Source organism: Scyliorhinus canicula, chromosome 4 (genome assembly GCF_902713615.1).
Source record: "Scyliorhinus canicula chromosome 4, sScyCan1.1, whole genome shotgun sequence".
Taxonomy (NCBI): domain Eukaryota; kingdom Metazoa; phylum Chordata; class Chondrichthyes; order Carcharhiniformes; family Scyliorhinidae; genus Scyliorhinus; species Scyliorhinus canicula.
The window spans coordinates 53473813-53493113 of NC_052149.1; the positions used below are offsets into that span (position 1 = coordinate 53473813).

The 19301-nt window shown below is 48.1% G+C and overlaps 1 protein-coding gene across 2 annotated transcripts in view; it reads left to right on the plus strand.

Annotated features, from left to right (window-relative positions):
• The window catches only part of eps15 (epidermal growth factor receptor pathway substrate 15), a 234586-nt gene extending 221564 nt beyond the window's left edge, over positions 1 to 13022 (plus strand). For both annotated transcript variants that reach the window (XM_038794268.1, XM_038794267.1), the window contains exon 25: positions 12173 to 13022. In XM_038794268.1, the coding sequence (XP_038650196.1) occupies positions 12173 to 12319 (147 nt within the window). In that variant the 3' untranslated portion in view covers positions 12320 to 13022. The remainder of the gene's footprint in view (positions 1 to 12172) is intronic.
• The last annotated feature ends 6279 nt before the right edge of the window (positions 13023 to 19301 follow it).

Here is a 19301-nt window from a genome sequence, read left to right on the forward strand (position 1 = left end):
CTACCCTGTTCCAGGAACACCCTCCTCACCCTCGGGGTCTTCTGCACCCACACAAACCCCATAATACTCCTACTGACCCTCCTGAAGAAAGCCTTCGGGATCATGATGGGTAGACACTGGAAGAGGAACAGAAACCTCGGGAGCACCGTCATTTTGACCGACTGGACCCTGCCCGCTAGGGAGAGTGGCAACACATTCCACCTCCTAAGCTCCTCCTCCATCTGCTCCACCAACTTCGTAAAGTTGAGCCTATGCAGGGAACATTGTCAAATTCCACCTGTGCATCGTTCATGTTCCACATCATCACCTAAATCCCCAGAGATACCCAGAGAAGGCCCCAAACCTTTCGAATATTCCCATGATCCTACCTATACTCTTCAATGGGGTCTGACACGAACAACAACAGGTCGTCCGCGTGCAATGATACCCGGTGCTCTCTGCTCCCCAACACAATCCCTTGCCACTCCACAGACCCCCTAAAGGCCATCGGCAAGAGCTCAATCACCAGCAGGGCCACCCCGTCTCATCCCTATTGCAGCCTAAGACGCCGTGAACTCATCCAATTTGTGCATACACTTGCCACCGGGGCTACATATAACAAGTACACCCACGCCACAAACCCACTCAGTATCTCAAATAAATACCTCCACTCCACCCAATCAAAAGCCTTCCCTGCATCCATAGAGACAATGACCTCTGGCACCCGCCCCACTGACGGAGTCATAACCACATTAGACAGTCTCCTGATGTTACTGAAGAGCTGCCTACCCTTTATGAAACCTGTTTGATCCTCAGAGACCACCCCTGGCACGCATCCCTCCATCCTCCCCGCCACCAACTTAACCAGCACTTTTAACAACGAAATGGGCCAAGACGACCCATCCTCCAACGGATCCTTCCCCTTCTTCGGGATAAACGTAATCGATGCCTGTGTCAGTGTCTCTGGCAGCTCCCCCTTCTCCAACGCCTCACTAAACATCCCCAACAAATGCGGTGCCAACACTTTCTGGAACGCCTCATAAAACTGTCGGAAAGCCATCTGGCCCTTGAACCATCCCCAATTTCATCCCCCTAATGCTGTCAATCACCTCCCTCAGCCCCAGCAGCTCCTACAATGTCTGCCTCCTCTCTTCTTCCAACCTTGGAAACTCCAATCCATCCAGGAACCGTCCCATATCCCCTTGCTCTCCACCCGGCTCTGTGCTGTACAGCTTCCCATAATTCTCCTTGAATACCTCATTTATCCTCTCTGGCTCTGACACTACCTCCCCTTCTCTGTTCGCACCGTTAAAATTTACCTGGATGACTTCTGGTGGCGGCTATGAAGGAATAAGTCGCACATTTGGTGGCTCCTGCTCGGGTCGGACTTTTGAACCTTTTCCCCCGATTTTTTACCGGACTTGATTTGAAAAGTCGATGACGGAGGCAATTGTGTACTGGATTCACACGTCGGTGCATGGAGAGGAGGACTAGAAGTGCTCGCAAAGGCAGAAACAGAAAGACAGAGAAGGCTTGGGCTGAAGCTGCACCGGGAGGAAGTATGGCGGAGGATCGGAGCTCTGGCTTGTCAACCCAGCGGTTAACGGAGCAGTTGATGCAAGTTATCCAGGAGGGCTTCGCCAAGCAGAAGCGGGACTGCTTGGACCCGATTAAAGAAGCAATTTCGCAGCTGGAACTTAGATTGGATGTCCAAGATCGGGCGATCCAGAAAGGAGTGAAGGCGCTGGCTGACCAGGAGGAACATCAAACAGCGGTGGAGTTGGTGGGGATGCTGAGACCAGCAGAGAAGGCTCCTGGAGAAGGTGGAGGACCTAGAGAACAGGTCCCGCTGGCAGAGCCTGACTATCGTTGGGCTCCTGGAGGGATCCGAAGGAGCGGACGCTGGGGCATACATAGCGGACATGTTTGAGAGGCTGCTGAGGGATGGGGCATTCCCCCGACCCTTGGAGGTGGACAGGGCTCACAGAGCGCTTGCGAGGAAGCCGTGAATGGGAGCCCCCCCCCCGGAGGGCAATGGTGGTGAGATTCCACAGATATCTGGATAAGGGGTGTGTTTTACAGTGGACCAAGCAGACACGGAGCTGCAAGTGGGACAACAGTATCCTATGGATCTATCAAGACTCGAGTGCGGAGGTGGCCAGGAGAGGAGCGGGATTCAATCAGATCAGATCGACCCTTTTTTTTTATAAATGTTTTTTATTCAGTTTTCATGTTTTATATAGAACAAATTACAAATTGTTAGAGAGTGAAAAAAAAAACACGCAAAAATTAACATATATATTTACAGGTGAGCATCTTCGTAGTAATAACTGTGGCCTCCCCCTCTTTGCCGGCATACATATTTTACATTCCCCAACATGTTTATTGGCATTTATTTAGTTTGGTTTTGGGCCTTAGCTAGCCATCAAACCCCCGTAACGAGCCCGTAGCCCCCCCCCCTCCCCGCCGGCTACCTTCCCCCGACTATTCTTCCTCTTGTACGTTGGCCACAAACAGGTCCCGGAACAATTGCATGAATGGCTCCCACGTTCTGTGGAAGCCGTCGTCCGACCCTCGGATGGCGAATTTGATTTTCTCCATTTGGAGAGAATCCGAGAGGTCGGACAGCCAGTCTGCAGCTCTGGGCGGTGCTGCTGACCGCCAGCCAAACAGGATTCTACGGCGGGCGATCAGGGAGGCAAAGGCAAGGGCGTCCGCCCTCCTCCCCAGGAATAGATCTGGCTGGTCTGAAACCCCGAAGACCGCCACTATCGGGCATGGCTCCACCCTCACCCCCACCACTTTGGACATAGCCTCGAAGAAGGCTGTCCAGTACTCCACAAGTCTGGGGCAAGACCAGAACATGTGGCCGTGGTTGGCCGGGCCTCTTTGGCACCGCTCACATCTGTCCTCCACCTCCGGGAAGAACCTACTCATACGGTTTCTCGTTAAGTGGGCTCTATGTACCACTTTTAGTTGCGTCAGGCTGAGCCTTGCGCACGTGGAGGCGGAGTTGACCCTATGCAGTGCTTCGCTCCAGAGTCCCCACCCTATCTCCATCCCCAGGTCGTCCTCCCATTTCCTTCTTGTTGCGTCCAGTACGGTGTCGTCCCTATCTACCAGTCGGCCATACATGTCACTACAGTTCCCTTTCTCTAGGATACTTGCGTCCAGTAGGTCTTCCAGTAGTGTCTGTCGTGGCGGTTGTGGGTACGTCCTTGTCTCCTTTCGTAGGAAATTTTTGAGCTGCAGGTACCGTAGCTCGTTCCCCCCAGCTAGCTGAAATTTCTCTGTCAGTTCGTCCAGTGTTGCGATCCTGTCGTCCGTGTATAGGTCCCTGACTGTCAGTGTCCCCCCGTCCTGTCTCCACCTTTTGAAGGTGGCGTCAGTCAGTGCTGGTTTGAACCTATGGTAGTTGCAGATGGGAGCCTTGTCCGACATTTTGTTCAGGCCAAATTGCTGCCGCAGTTGGTTCCAGGATTGGAGGGTGGCTGTCACCACTGGGCTGCTGGAGTGTTTTTTGGGTGGGGATGGGAGTGCTGCCGTGGCGAGGGCCCGGAGGGAGGTCCCCATGCAGGAGGCCTCCTCCGCACGCACCCACTCGGCTTCTGGCTCCTGGATCCATCCCCTTACTCGCTCGGCTGTTGCCGCCCAGTGGTAGAATTGTAGATTCGGGAGGGCTAGCCCCCCCTGGATTTTGTTTTCTGTAGGACCTTCTTTGGGATCCTAGCATTTTTACCCCCCCATACGAACGCCATGATAAGTTTGTCCAGCGCTATGAAGAAGGCCTTGGGGATGTAGATCGGAATGGATCTAAACAGGAAGAGGAACCTGGGCAATACGTTCATTTTGATCGTCTGGACTCTTCCTGCGAGGGAGAGTGGGAGTGTGTTCCATCTTTGCAGGTCCTTTTTTACTTCCTCCGCCAGGCTGGTGAGGTTCCATTTGTGGATCCCTTTCCAGTCATGGGCTATTTGGATCCCCAGGTAGCGGAATTTATGTCGGGCTTGTTTGAACGGCAGCCCCTTTAGTGCTGCCCCCCCCCCCCCCCCCTTGCTGGTGTACTGGGAAGATCTCGCTTTTGCTCATGTTGAGTTTGTAGCCCGAGAAGGCTCCAAACTCTTTCAGGAGCGCGATGATTCCGTCCATGCTGCTTTGTGGATCCGAGATGTAGAGGAGCAGATCGTCTGCATAGAGTGAGACTCTGTGCTCTCTGCCTCCCCTTCGGATCCCCCTCCAATTTTTTGCTGCCCTGAGCGCAATTGCTAGCAGTTCGATTGCTAGTGCGAACAGCAGTGGGGACAGTGGGCATCCTTGTCTGGTGCCCCTGTGCAGCTGGAAGTATTGGGAGTTGGTATTGTCAGATCGACCCTTTTCAAGAAAAAGGTGAAGTTTGGGCTGTTGTACTCGGCCCGCCTCTGGGTCACATACGAGGAACAACATTTCTATTTCGAGTCGCCAGAGGAAGCGCTGGACTTCGCGAAATGGAAAGGACTGGTGTCAGACTGAGAACTTTGAATTTGGCTGTAGCGTTTATGTTTTGCAAAGAAAAAGTTTTTTTGTTTCTTGTTTTTTTCCCGGACATTATTTGTAATGCCTGCTGTATGGATCTGGGACCACGTGCAGAGCTGAGTGAGGTAAAAGTTAGTATTTGCACTGTTGGGGGTTGGAGGTGTGTTTTGTTCAGATGCTGGATCTTTTGCTTGACCTTTTTCTTTGTTTGAGTTCAACTGGGGGTTTTTCTCATCTCTGTCGGACAATTGTGTTGGGATTGTTTTTCATTTGAATATGTATGTACGAGCGGGGGGGGAGGGTGGGGAAGGGACAATAAGTGGGAGATTGTCTGGTGCCACGGGCGAGGGCCACCAAGCTAGCTGGGCGAGCTAGCTTATGGAAGCGTAGTGGGGGGTGAACAGATGTTAGGCTTATCATAAGGGTAGATTTATTTAGTGCTGTTACTGGGGGGGGGGGGGGGGAATGTTCTGCTGATGAGGGAGGGGCTGGTTTAGCACAGGGCTAAATAGCTGGCTTTTAAAGCAGACCAGGGCAAGCCAGCAGCGCGGATTCAATTCCTGTACCAGCCTCCCCGAACAGGCACCGGAATGTGGCCATGAGGGGCTTTCCACAGTAACTTCATTTGAAGCCTACTTCTGACAATAAGCGATTTTCATTTCACTGTTGCTAAGGCACAGTTAGGAGGTCGGGGCGGAGGCTGCCTGGGGGCGGGCCGGTGGAGGCGTGGGACGTGGGCTGGTGACTGGCCCAAGAGAGGGAATGGCTGATCAGCGAAGGGGCGGGGGGGATGAGCTCCCCAACTAGATTGATCACCTGGAATATAAGAGGGCTCAATGTGCCGGTCAAGGGGGCACGTGTGTTTGCGCATCTGAGGGGACTGAAGGCGGACGTGGTAATGCTGCAGGAGACGCACCTTAGAGTAGCTGATCAGATTAGGTTAAGGAAAGGTTGGGTCGGACAGGTTTTCCACTCGGGACTGAACTCAAAGACCAGAGGGGTCGTGATCCTGATTAACAAGCGAGTGGTGTTTGAGGTGGGTAGAATAGTTTCAGATGGGGGAGGCCGGTACATTATGGTCAGTGGGAAATTGGAGGAGGTGCAGGTGGTATTAGTAAATGTATATGCGCCAAACTGGGACGATTTGAGTTTATAAAGAGGATGCTGGGGAAGATACCGGACCTGGATTTGCATAATCTGGTCATGGGAGGGGACTTCAATACAGTTATTAACCCTGGTTTAGACCAGTCAAGCTCAAAAACGGGCAGGGTGCCAGCAAAGGGTTCATGAATCCACGAGGAGAAAGAGGCCGACGTTCTGGTCTTTGCTTCCCTGTTAGTCCGGAGACGGATACTATTAGCTTGGAGGGACTCAAAGCCCCCGAAGTCGGAGACATGGCTATCGGACATGGCTAGCTTTCTCTGTCTGGAGAAAATCAAGTTCACCTTGAGAGGGTCACTGTTACTGTTCGCCCGGAGGTGGCAACCGTACGTCGACTTTTTTGCAGAAAATTAATCGCCAGCTGAAGGTGGGGGGGGGAGGGGTTACTTTAGTTTACAGTAGGGGATTAATAATGGTGGGATCTGCAATTGAGGTAGCAGGCTTTTTTTTGCACTATGTTTATAGACTTATGTATATTGCTTATTTTGTCGTTGTTGTACAACCAAAAAATACCCCAATAAAATGTTTATTTTTTAAAAAATAATTTACGTGGACGCAGCCAGTCTCCTCAGCTGGTGGGCCAGCATACGGATCGCCTTCTCTCCATATTCATATTGCACCCCCCCTAACTGCCCCACTTCCCTTACGGTTGTCAACCTATCGAATTGCCCTTGCAACCTCTTCTCTGCCAGCAACTCTTTGGTGGGGGCCCCTGCGTATCTCTTGTCCACCTCGACTATCTCATCCAACAATCATCCATGCTCCTCCCTCCTCCTGTCCCTATCCACCTTGAACGTGATAATCACCCCTGGAACCACTACCTTCAATACCTCCCAGAATGTGGCCGCTGACACCTCCCCGTTCTGATTAATCTCCACGTACTCCCCCATTGCTGACCTCACCTTTTCACAGAACCCCTTATCCGCCAACAGACCTGAATCTGGCCTCTGCACCTGCCCTGTACTAAGCCTCACCTCCAGCCAATACGGCCCATGATCGGATATCACAATCCCGCATACTCTGTCCACAACAACACCGCATGACTGACCACAAAGAAATCAATTCTCTTTTTTTTAAAGAAACATTTTATTAAGCATTTATGATCATTTAATAACAAAGTACAAAAACAAATGTAAACATAATTCGGTACATAACCCTCCCAGCCAACAGGGCTTAAACACACAATTCCCCAGTTCCTCCATCTTCTCTCGCTGATCCCACCTGAACTAAACTAAACTAACTCCCCTACCCACCCACCCCCATTCCCTAACCTCCCCCCTCCTATCGTATCTGCTAACAGTTTAGTTTCCCCAAAGAAGTCGATAAACAAATGAATCCTAACATTGATCCTCTCAGAACAAACTTAATTTTTTTGAAGCCTGAGAAACCCAGCCATGTCGCTAACCCATGCCCCCGATTCCGGGGGCTCCAAGTCCCTCCAGGATAATTGAATCCGTCTCCAGACTACCAAGGAGGCAACGGCCAAAATGTCAACCTCCCTCGCTCACTGGACTCCCCTGGTCTTCTGACACTCTAGAAATCGCCACCTCTGGACTTAGGGCCCACTCTCGTTTTTAGCACTTTGGACATGACATTAGCAAATCTCTGCCAGAATCCTCTGAGCTTCGGACATGCCCAAAACGTGTGAACATAATTTGCGGGCCCTCCTGCACACCTCACACACCCGGTGTGCCCGGTGACCCATCTTGAATTGTATCAGGCTGAGCCTGGCACATGATGAGGACGTGTTGATTCTACTCAGAGCATCCTCCCACAGACCCACCTCTAGCTCCTTACCCAGCTCATCTTCCCATTTACGTTTTAGCTCACCCATCCGGGTTTCCTCCCACTCGATAAGTTCTTTATAAATTTCCGAGAACTTCACTTCCCCCTGTCCTGTATCCCCTGGAGCGGTAGAAGTGGAAAGGTTGAAACCTGCCTTCGTACAAGCCTCTCACCCGCAGATAGCGAAACCCATTCACACCTGGCAATTCGACCTCCTGCTCCAATTCCTCCAAACAAGGAAAGTTCCCATCGATAAACAAATACCCCAGCCTCTCAATCACTGCTCTTTGCCACTTCCGAAACCCCCCCATCCAACCTCTCCGGCACAAACCGGTGATTGCTACAAATTGGAGCCCAGACCGACGCTCCCTCCACTATCGTATGCTTCCGCCACTGCCCCCAAACTTTCAGAGCTGCCACTACTACCGGCTTGTGGAGTACCAAGCCGGCGAGAACAGCAGAGGTGCCGTTACCAGTGATCCTAAACGTGTGCCCTACTAGACGCCGCCTCCACCCGCTCCCAAACTGACTCCTCCCCCACTATCCACTTCCTGATCATGGCTAGATTTGCCACCCAGTAACAATTCCTAAAGTTCGTTAGGGCCAAGCCCCCCTCCGGCTCCGCTCCCAACTTTACCCGCTCATAAAAACCCAGAAATCACTACATTAACCCGCTTAAAAAAGACCTTTGGGATAACACTGAAAGACAAACAAAACTCTTGGGAGAACCATCATCTTTACGGTCTGCACTCTCCCGTCCGTGAGAGCGTGTCCCACCTCTGAAATGCTCCTTCATTTGCTCAACTAACCGGCCCAGATTTAATTGATGTAATTTCCTCCACCCCCATGCCACCTGAATTCTCAAGTATTGAAAACTCCCAAAGAAATCAATACTCAAGTACACCTTATACACAGATGAGAAGAAGGAGTACTCCGTCCACCCCCACCCCGGGTTCTTAAGCCTCCATGGATCAACCATTCTCATATGTTCCATATAACCTTCCAACTCCTTCGCCATCCTCACCCTTCCCATTGACTTGGGGCTCGACCTACCCACCCTCTGTTCCATCACACAGTTAAAATCTCCACTCATAATCAATTGATGCATATCCAGGTCATGTATCGCTCTCAGCAAACCCCTCCAGCATCATCCCAATCCAGCACATATACATTGACCAGCACCACCAGCAATCCCCCCCCGCCCAGCACCCCACTCACTATCACAAACCGTCCCCCCGGGTCCCGCACTTCCTTGGCCCCCACAAATCCTGTTCTTTTGTGCAACAAAATGGCCATCTCCCCGCGACTTTGAGTCAAACACCGAGTCCCATCAATCCATTCCTCAACCTAACCTGGTCCTTCACCCGGAGGTGCACCTCCTGTAAAAAGGTCACCTCTGACCTTTTTGGCTGGGATTTTCTGGCCCCCCCCCCCATGATGGGACCTACATTCCGGCGCCTGTTCGGTGAAGCTGTTATGGGAATCGAACCGTGCTGCTGGCCTGCCTGGGTCTGCTTTCAAAGCCAGCGATTTAGCCCTGTGCTAAACCTTTGTGGGACTGGACGATCCCGACAGCAAGCAGGGCCAGAAAATCCCACCCATTGTTTGGGATATTTAAAATCTCACGATTTTATGTCTTCCTTGATCAGTACCACCTCCCTTTTTTATTTCCCAATCTTTATTGAATACTTTGTATCCGTGAATAATAAGGGCAGGATTCTCTGACCCCCCCCCCCCCCCCCCCCCCCCGGTCGGACAATCGGGGGGGGGGTCGTAAATCCCGCCCCCACTGGCTGCCGAATTGTTCGGCGACGGAGATTTGGTGGGAGCGGGAATCGCGCTGCGTGGTCGGTGGCCGCTTGCAGCGGTCCCCCCCCAGCGATTCTCCGACCCGCGATGGGCCGAAATCCCACCCGTTCTACGTAGGTCTCGCCAGCGTAGATTGGAGTTAGGTCCCTTACCAGCAGGACCTGGCGGCGCGGGCGGTCTCCGGGGTTCTGGGGGGGCAGGGCGATCTGGCCCCAGGGGATGCCCCCACGGTGGCTTGGCCCGCGAATGGGGACCACCGATCCGCGGGCGGGCCTGTGCCATGGGGGTACTCTATTCCTACGTGCCAGCCTACGCAAAGGTGAACCCCCCATGCGCATGCGTGGGGATGACGTCAGCAGCCGCTGACGCTCCCGCGCATGCGTGGACACGCGCCGGCTGGCGGAGTCCCTTCGGCCCCGGCTAGGGCGGCGCCAAAGGCCTTCCACGCCGGCCGGCAGGGCGCAAACCACTCCGGCGTTGTCCTCGCCCCTGAAGGTGCGGAGGATTCCGCACCTTTGGGGCGGCCCGACGCCGGAGTGGTTCCCGCCACTCCACTGCGCCGTTTCTGCCCGCCCTGCCGATTCCGGGAGAATCCTGCGTTAAGTGTCCAGCCCTCATCATTTTAAACCACATTTCTGTTATTGCCACTACACCATGTTCCCATACAGCTTCTTGGGCTTGTAGCTCACCAACCTTATCAACCCCACGTTGTGCGTTTGCATAGATGCATTGTAAACTTGAATTTGTATTCTCCATAGTCCTTGATCTGCTTCTATCCAACATGGTACAGTTGCCTTCTCCACTACTATCCAACGTTCTCAGTCCTTTATGCCCCTTATTCGTCTTTTCTATTTTTTGTAACCCTCCCCAACCACACTCATGAACTTCCCTATGAGGACATTGGTCCGAGACCTGTTGAGTTGCATGCAACCTGTCCTTTTTAAATAGATGTCTCCTGGCCCAAAACTGGTCCCTCTGCCCAATGATCTGCAAGCCTCTCTCCTGCACCATGCTTCAAGCCATTTTTCCCTATTTCCACTCTGGTGTATAGCGCCAGAGCTTACAACCATTGAAGTTCTACCTTTTAACTTCCTCCCTAGCTCCTGAAAGTTCACAGCTTACAACTTTTGAGGTTCTAACTTTTAACTTCCTCCCTAGCTCCTGAAAGTTCACCTGTAGGACCACCATATCTGTCCCCTATTTGTCATTGGTACCGATGTGTACCATAAATTCTAGTTGACTTCCTTCACTGTACAGAATATTCTGTACCCTCGCCGTGATATCCTTTACCCTGGAACAAGGGGGGGCAACACACCACACTAGATTTATAATAATGGTTTAAAAAAATCTGTCCGTCTGCTAACCATGACATATTTTATAATGACTACATTTCTACACTTTTCTGTTCCTTTCAGTGCAATCCCTTGTTCATTGGTGCCATGATCTGTACTGCACTCCCACAAGGTGTCGTCACTCCCATCAGTCTCCAATACTGAGCACAAGTTTGAGAATGAAAAACACCCCGAAGATTTCCGCACTTCCTGACTCTTCCTACTCTTCCAGGTGGCCATCCATCTACTGTCCTGAGCACACACTACCTGTGGGGTAGCCATCTCCTGGAACATACAATCCAGGAAACTTTCAATCTCCCTGATGCTCTGCAGGGACTCCAACCTCTCCAAGGTTAGGGACCCTGAGCTCAAGCTCAAGCAGCTTGAGACTCTTTCTAAACACACACATTCCCATACGGTGCAGAAATTACAAACAACAGGTCTCAAGTACCTGTCTCTGATCTTTTAAAAGAAAAATCCATTCTCTGTTTTAGAATTTAATTGGTACCTTGTTTAAATTATTCATTTTTTTAATGCTCTAGACTTCAGCTCTGAAATCTCGCTGACTCCCTCTTGAACTGATCCTTGTTTATTTTTAAATACCAGAACTGCATGTTTCCTCACTGCACAAAATTCCCTCCATGCATAAAATTTCCCCTTTTTTAGTACTCTGAAGGAAAAGTACTCTGTAGAACTTGACTCCATGCTACCCACTCTTTGATAGGGTAGGGTAGAAGGTGCTGAAAGTTCACGAGAAAAATGTAGAAAGTTGGGCAGAACGGTGGGACCGTGGTTAGCACTGCTGCCTCACGACGGCGAGGACCAGGGTCTGATCCCGGCCCCGGGTCACTGTCCATGTGGATTTTGCACATTCTCCCAGTGTCTGCATGGGTCTCACCCCCAGAACCCAAAGATGTGCAGGTTAGGTGAATTGGCCACGCTAAGTTACCCCTTCATTGGAAAAATTAAAAAAAGAAAAATATAGAAGGTGAACAGATTTCAATGTACAACATTAGGATTCTAGCAACCATTAAAAAATACTCGTTTGACCTTCAAAGGGGAATTTGGTCTAAAAGGGGTACTTTTTGTTTCAAGTATTTTCTTGTCTGTAGAGAAAAGTACAATGAAGATATTAATGATCTGGAAAAGATGGTCAATTTTCTAAGCCGTTAGAAGATTCTGGTTAAGTCTCCTTCCCTTTTATGTTGCTGTGTGTACTTCAAAATGAATCTGTCAGAAACAATTTATACCTTTGGAGTTGCATAAACTCGATCAGGAACCATTCAATCCTAATAAAACTCCTGGCCAGTGAAACAGATTGCCAGCTTGTAGCTAGCCTCCTCCAGATCAGCTGTTAAGCCACTCCAAAGTTATGAACTGGTGCCAGCACAGGCAACGTGTTGTGTGTGTGTGTGTTGCCAACTCACTGCTATCTGTGCAGGTGTAAAGGTAAACTGATTGTGATGTTATCATCATATCAGAGGTGCCACTATTGTGGGTGTAAAATATGTCAGCAACTGTGTTTTGTCTTCTATCTGCCATTTGTAAGAAACAGTCTTGTATTTTTCTGTTCAGTCCTGTTCTTAATGTTTCAGTACCCCAGTGAAGAAGATCAGATAGAATGGGCCAAAAGAGAAAGTGAACGAGCAGAGAAGGAGCGACTAGCAAGGCTAAACCAGCAAGAACAAGAGGATTTGGAACTGGCCATAGCACTCAGTAAATCTGAAATATCTGAAGCATGAATAACTCTGATGTGGTCCTCCGTGTTACTGGTGGCCATGACTTGCCCAACCAACCCTGTTCTTACTAATGACATTTTATGTAGAGGCACCTAAAGTAACTTTGACAATACTGGAAATTCTTACCTGAAATTATTAGTTTGTTACTGAAGAGTCTTATACTGGACTTGGATCAGTGTGGTGAAATCTATTAATTCAGAACTATTAAATAACCTTTATTCTGTATATGTAAAAAAAAAAAGCGATGTACAAGCTAAATACTGATGCAAGTCTGTATTAAATGCAATCAATTTAGTTCTAATTATGCTACTTTACATTGTTGGGTAATGGAGCTACCATCTCAACAGCTTCCTGTTTAAATAATATTGTCCAATAGGATACACAAGCCATTGAACAGCTGTATATATTTACACCTTAGTTACAAAGTAGATTTAAACAATCATAAACTTTTCAAGTAGCACATTAACTGTTTCTGTAACCACCAGTTGCTAACAATATATGACTGTATAGAGCATCCGTTTCAGGATACTTGCTGAAACTGCTGCTGTAAGTTAAACGTGTGCACTGCTAAACTTTTTACTGGCTTTATTTTTTTAACTTGTCAGTTTATAAATTTTAAGTGATTTTCCTTTTATGTTCATGTGAAATTGCTGACTGCCTGGATAAATAAACAAACATAAATAAAATGTAAGCTAATGTGAAACCATTGAATCCATTGGAATGTAGAACACTGAATTCAGATAACTCTATCTGTGTCATTCTGTGTTGGTCTATGAATTCACAGTTAGTTGAGAAATAACACCTTGATTTTCCAAGTTTATTTTTGTTTGACTGAAGCATCCTATTGAAATAGCTTTTCAGTTCTCGCATACCCATCCTATCTCATGATAAGGACAATCTTTTTCCTGCTAATGCTGACTCGGTGATGGCCCATCCTGATGCCATCTTGTATTTTAATTTGCATTAGAGATGTCAGACTAGCATATTTCATTTTTCATCAATCCATGTCCCACAAAATCACCATCTTTTACCTCCCAGTGATACACCATCACTTTTTTCTGTCCATTTGTAAAGATTTTTCTATAGCTGTTTTGTTGTTCCTTGCAAATTTATCTTTGCTCTACCCTTTAGCAGACATTTTTTTATTCTGAAAGAATTCCCAGGGCGAGATTCTCCGCAAATCCGGAGAGTCGTAAAGGCTGCCGTGAAACTGGCCGTTATTCACGGCAGCCTTCACGCCCGTTCCCGGGACCCGATTCTCTCCCCCCCCCCCCCCCCCCCCCCCCCCCCAAAAATCAGGGCTAGGAGCGGGATCCCGGGAATCACGGCCTTAATGACCGTCGTTAAGGCCGCGCGTCATCTTGGCGCGCGGCCGGCTCCAACCCGCGCATGCGCGGGTGACGTCATCATGCCATTGACGGAACCGCGCATTTCTCCTCCACCGCCCGACAAGATGTGGCGGCTTGACCTTGTCGCGCGGCGGAGGGGAAATAGTGCGTCCCTTTTGGACGCAGGCCCGACGATCGGTGGGCCTCTGGATGCCCCAAACGGGCATCTAGCGCACGTTTTTACGACGGCAGCAAGCAGGTGTGTTTGCTGACGTGAAAAAACGGGCGTAAAGGCTCGGCCGCGGAGAATCGCCGCAAAAAACGGCGAGCGGCGATTCGTGGCGTGGGTTGGGCGAGAATAGCGGGAGGGCGTGACAAATGTCGGGAGGCCCTCTCGCTATTCTCCCAACCGGCGTGGGCAGCGGAGAATTGCGCCCCCAGTCTTTGATAATAGCAGTTTCCCTTATCATGATGCCAGTGGCCTTTTTCCCCCCCACGTTTTTGGTGAATTCCCAGACATTGGGTTGGATTCTCCGGTCACCGACGCTGAAATCACGTTTGCCGACCGACCGGAGAATCCATGTTTCTGACAAAATTGGGGCCAGCGCCGCTTTCGCAATGCTCCACCCCTGCGAGTATGCAGCGCCACGTATTGACAGCCTCAGGACATTGCCCGAGACCCGCCCCTCCAGATGCTCCAGCTCCCGACCGGTCAAGTTCCCAACAGCGTAGGTCGCGTGTGGTCTCATCAGTCAGGAACTCGGCATGGTGGCTGCGGACTCAGTCCACCGCCGCCAGTCGGGGGAGGGGCCGATCCGCGGGCAGGGGTGGTGGATATTATTTTGGCCTGGGGGCACAGTGGTAGTGGGGCGCGCGAGCCGGTCGGGGGACTATTTTGTGGGTCTGCGAGGGGCCACCGCCATGGTGCACGGCAATACTGCTGCAGGCCGCCACTGTGCGCATGCGCTGCTACGGACCCAGCAATTCTCCGGGGAGTATTGGCAGCTAGAGCCGGGTGTTCTACCCTGCCTTCCTGCAAGCCCCCAGCAAAATGGGTTATCGGTGGCCGTTTTGCGCCATTTCTTCTGGCGTAAAATGCCACCGTTCCCACGCCGGCGTGGAGACATAGCCTCAGAATTGGTGAATCCAGCCCATTATTTCCCAATTACTCAAAATATGCCAAAGAACATTACTACCGTTTGAGTCTTAACCACATGCGCGATTCTCCGTCAGCAGGATCCTCCGCTTCGCCAGCGGCGCACCCATGCCCGCGGGATTCAATGGGAAACTATTGGCTGGCTGCACAAACTGAGAATCCTGCTGCCAGTGGGGGTGTGCCGCCCCTGAAGACAGCTGGCAGGACGGAGAATCCCACCCCATAACCTGCATATTATTTCCCTCTGTGTTATTTACCCATACAAAAGCAAAATATTACAGCTTTGTCAGAATAGTTGCTCTGTCCTTCTGCTTTCATCCTGCCCACACCCAGAACAACAATAGGGTTCCGTTATCCTCAACATCCACTCACCAATTTCCCCACTGATTGTATCACTCTCTGCAATTTCCATCACCACCTGGATAATGGGATCACCAAACACATTTTTCCCTTGTAGCTTTCTGAAGGGACCGTTCCCTCAGTGAAGCCCTGATCCAATCCTCAATCACCCCCAACACCCCCTCTCCTTCTCATGTTACCATCCCTATTCCGTGTCAGACGTACTTTTACCTCCTCATTTCTTACTGTCCAAGGCCCCTAGGGCTCATTCGAGGTGAAACAGCAATACCCAGAGAGTGGTGAATCTGTGGAATTCACTATCGCAGAAAGTTGAGGCCAAAACGTTGTATAATTTCAAGAAGGAATTAGATATAGCTCTTGGGGCTAAAGGGATATAGAGGGAAGGCAGAATCTTGATGATCAGCCATATTCATAATGAATGGTGGAGCAGGCTCGAAGGGCCAAATGGCCTCCTCTTGCTTCTATTTTCGATGTATGCTTGGACTTCAGTAAACCTTTGACAAAGTACCTCATCGTAGACTAGTACAAAAGGTGAAGTCACATGGGATCAGAAGAGAGCTGGCAAGTTGGATACAGAACTGGCTTGGGCACGGAAGACAGAGGGTAGCAGTAGAAGGGTGCTTTTCTGAATGGAAGATTGTGACTAGCGGTGTTCCACAGGGATCAGTTCTGGGGCCTTTGTTGTTCGTGGTGTATATAAATGATTTGGAAGAAAATGTAGCTGGTCTGATTAGTAAGTTCGCAGATGACACAAATTGGTGGAGTTGCGGATAGTGAAGAGGATTGTCAGGATACAGCAGGATATAAACTGGTTGAGTTTTGGATGGAGAAATGGCAGATGGAGTTTAATCTGGACAAGTGTGAGGTAATGCACTTTGGATGGTCCAATGCATGTAGGAATTATGCAATAAATGGTATAACGCTTGCCAGTACTGACAGGCAGAGAGATCTGGGCGTGCATGTCCACCAATCACTGAAAGTGGCAACGCATGTGGTTAAGGTGGTCAAGAAGGCATACGGCATGCTGGCCTTCATCGGTCGGGGCATTGAATATAAAAATTGGCAAGTCATGTTGCAGCTGTACAAGACCTTAGTTCGGCCTCAATTATGGGAATTAGTCTTCAATTATGGGAAGACTAACATAATAATCTTTATTAGTGTCACAAGTAGGCATACATTAACACTGCAATGATAGTGGTATCGTCGCAGAACCTGGGATTCCAGAGGCCCAGGCTAATACTCTGCAGGGTACAGGTTCAAATCTCACAACAGCTGCTGCAATTTAAATTTCTGGAATTGACAGCTAGTGTGAGTAAACTAAATAGCTTTCAAACTCAAACATTTCTCTCAGTATATTATGATAACTCTTCTGGAGCCTTCATTACAAGGTTATTAATTAACTTTAATTCTAGTATATCTTTGCGATATACTAGATTCAAAAAAACCTGCACCCTAGTTGGCTCCTGGATGTAGAATCTATCTTGTATACATCTCATGAACTTGTCCTCCACACTGTTACCACTTAGTGATGATTGGACACAAACAACCAAGTTCCTTTCCAGAATCCAGTGGCAGGTTTTTTTTGGAACATGCCTAGATACTAAATGGCTTTCACGGCTGATATAATTGGAGTAACAAAGAACACCATTCTTTGTGTTGCTTTAATATAGACGGTAATGTAGATGAGCTATAAATGATATAAAATGGATTCTTTAATACTACCTAATGTGCGACCCTTTTTTTAAGTGCCTCAGTTTATGGGAACTGTTCAACTCTCAGAGCTACCATAAATTTATGCATGCTTGTTCAAACCTTATTTTCGACTATGTACTAAATAATAGTACATTTCCAACACAATTCCAAAACTTGTTTTGAGTACCCAATTTTTTTTTCCAATTAAGGGGCAATTTAGTGTGCCAATTCATCTACCAGGCACATCTTTGGGTTGTGGACTTGAGACCAACGTAGACACGGGGAGAATGTGCAAACTCCACATGGACAGTGACCTGGGGTCCGGATCGAACCCTGGTCCTCGGTGCCGTGATACACAATTCTAAAACATCCAAAAAATTTTAATTTTTGTCTCGACTTAAATGCAGTATAAAGTTGAAAAGAACTGAAAGTGATATAACTTTGGGATTACATTGAAAGCTCATGGAGATAAATTAACATTGTTTTATGTTCTACAATACCTGTGTTATCAGGTGTCAAGGTCTCATCTTATGCCTGTAAAACCTATTAGGAAGATGGATGCTTTTTAAAGGAGCATGAACTATAGACAAATTACATTAACAAAATGGACTTCAGTGGCTCGTCATTTGTGGCTTATATACAGTCAGACATGTCTGAATATATATCTGGGAAATGACTTACAATGCACATAGCCTTTCTAGGTGTTGATTGACTGCCCCATTTCATTTCAATTGAAGATATTTAAACACAATGACAGACTTGCTGGTCTCATGAAGATGGAAATTCAAATAAAGTCATTTTGGAGGTTAATCATAGCTGGGATGATAACTTGATAGCAAACATCCTCCATTGTCTGGCAAATTAACATCTGCCATTAAAATATTATGTGGACAATGATAAACATCAAACCTGTTGTCATATGATTGAAACTAGCCTGTGATAGGAAATGCCTTATTAGGCCACAAGGACAAGTGAGGGCAGGTAGTCTGGGAGCAGTTCCTCAGAGGGAGAGATCTCACCCAGCAAAGGAAATAACCCTAGTTTGGAAAGACAGTAATTTCAGGCAGTGAAGGGTGGTTAATTCACTCTACCTGCAGGATTATAACCCTAATTACATGAAATTGACACCAATGTCAACTGAAAAAAACAAACTTACAACTTCTGCTGTCTTGAACCAAGACAGAATCCTTCAGGCCTGCAATATTTCAAGCATCATCTTAAGGACTGTTTAAGGAAGTAACCTGTTCTTTCTTTTGCCCTTTTAGCAATCTAAGTGCCCATTGCATCTTTGGAAATAATCTTTTCTGTGTGTTTCTTATGTGACTGAGGAGTGGGTATTTGCTGTGTTTACATTTTGAATGTTGTGAAAAATAAATGTTTATCCTTTTTTGCCTTACGGCGCTGAGGACCCAGGTTCAATCCCAGTCCCGGGTCACTGTCCGTGTGGAGTTTGCACATTCTCCCTGAGTCTGCGTGGGTCTCACACCACAACCCGAAGATGTGCAGGATAGGTAGATTGGCCATGCTAAATTACCCCTTAATTGGGAAAAAAATAATCTACATTTATTTTTTAAAATGTTTATCCTTTTGACTTAAACTTGTCAGAAAGCATATTTTGGTGTCTGTTCTTTAACGTCACAGTGCTAAAGGAGACGAAACACTCCTTCTCAAAAATGCATCTTGTTGCAGTCAGTTGAGAGATGCAATAAAGGTGCAAATTATCCCACATCTGTCCAAGTCTGTAACACAGGTCACATTGACATCTGGTGATCTTAATATCACATGTGACCTATTTAAACTTTACCAGAAAAGTATTATTTTTACAGCTCCCTTATAGTTAGCAATGTGTTATTTGTTTACTAGCTTTAAATTGGTGTTTCTTCTTACAGATGCAGTACTTTAAAAAGTTACAAATGTCAGTTTCAGTAAATGTTTCAAAATTATTTTAAATTGATAATACCGCAAAAAGAAAATCTCCCTTTAATCTTCATGCCATCATGTCAGGAAACCTTTGAGAGGAGGTCAATGTTGCAGTTTGTTAACTCAAGATCACAAGATAGATCGGGATGAAGGAGTCCATTCATTCCATCTTAATTGCTGCCATCCGTAAAGATTTAATAGCCGTCCCATGGCAGGATTGTCAAGTCTCATTGGTTCTGTACTTAGTCAAATGCTGTCTTGCTGCTGGCTTCTATGACTATTGCAAAACACAAATATAATTCTTCATTATATTATTAGCATAATTTGTGCTTTCTCCAGGTATTCCTTTCACCAGCATTTGATTGTGTTTGAATGTGACTATCTTCACATTGCAGGTCATTTTACCTTTGCATTTCATTGTAATTAATTTATTTAGAGTCATGATTGTTTAGTTTATATTGTTGATTCATGGTAGACATTGTTGTTTATGCTGCCTCACAGCTCCAGGGTCCCAGGTTCAATTCTGACC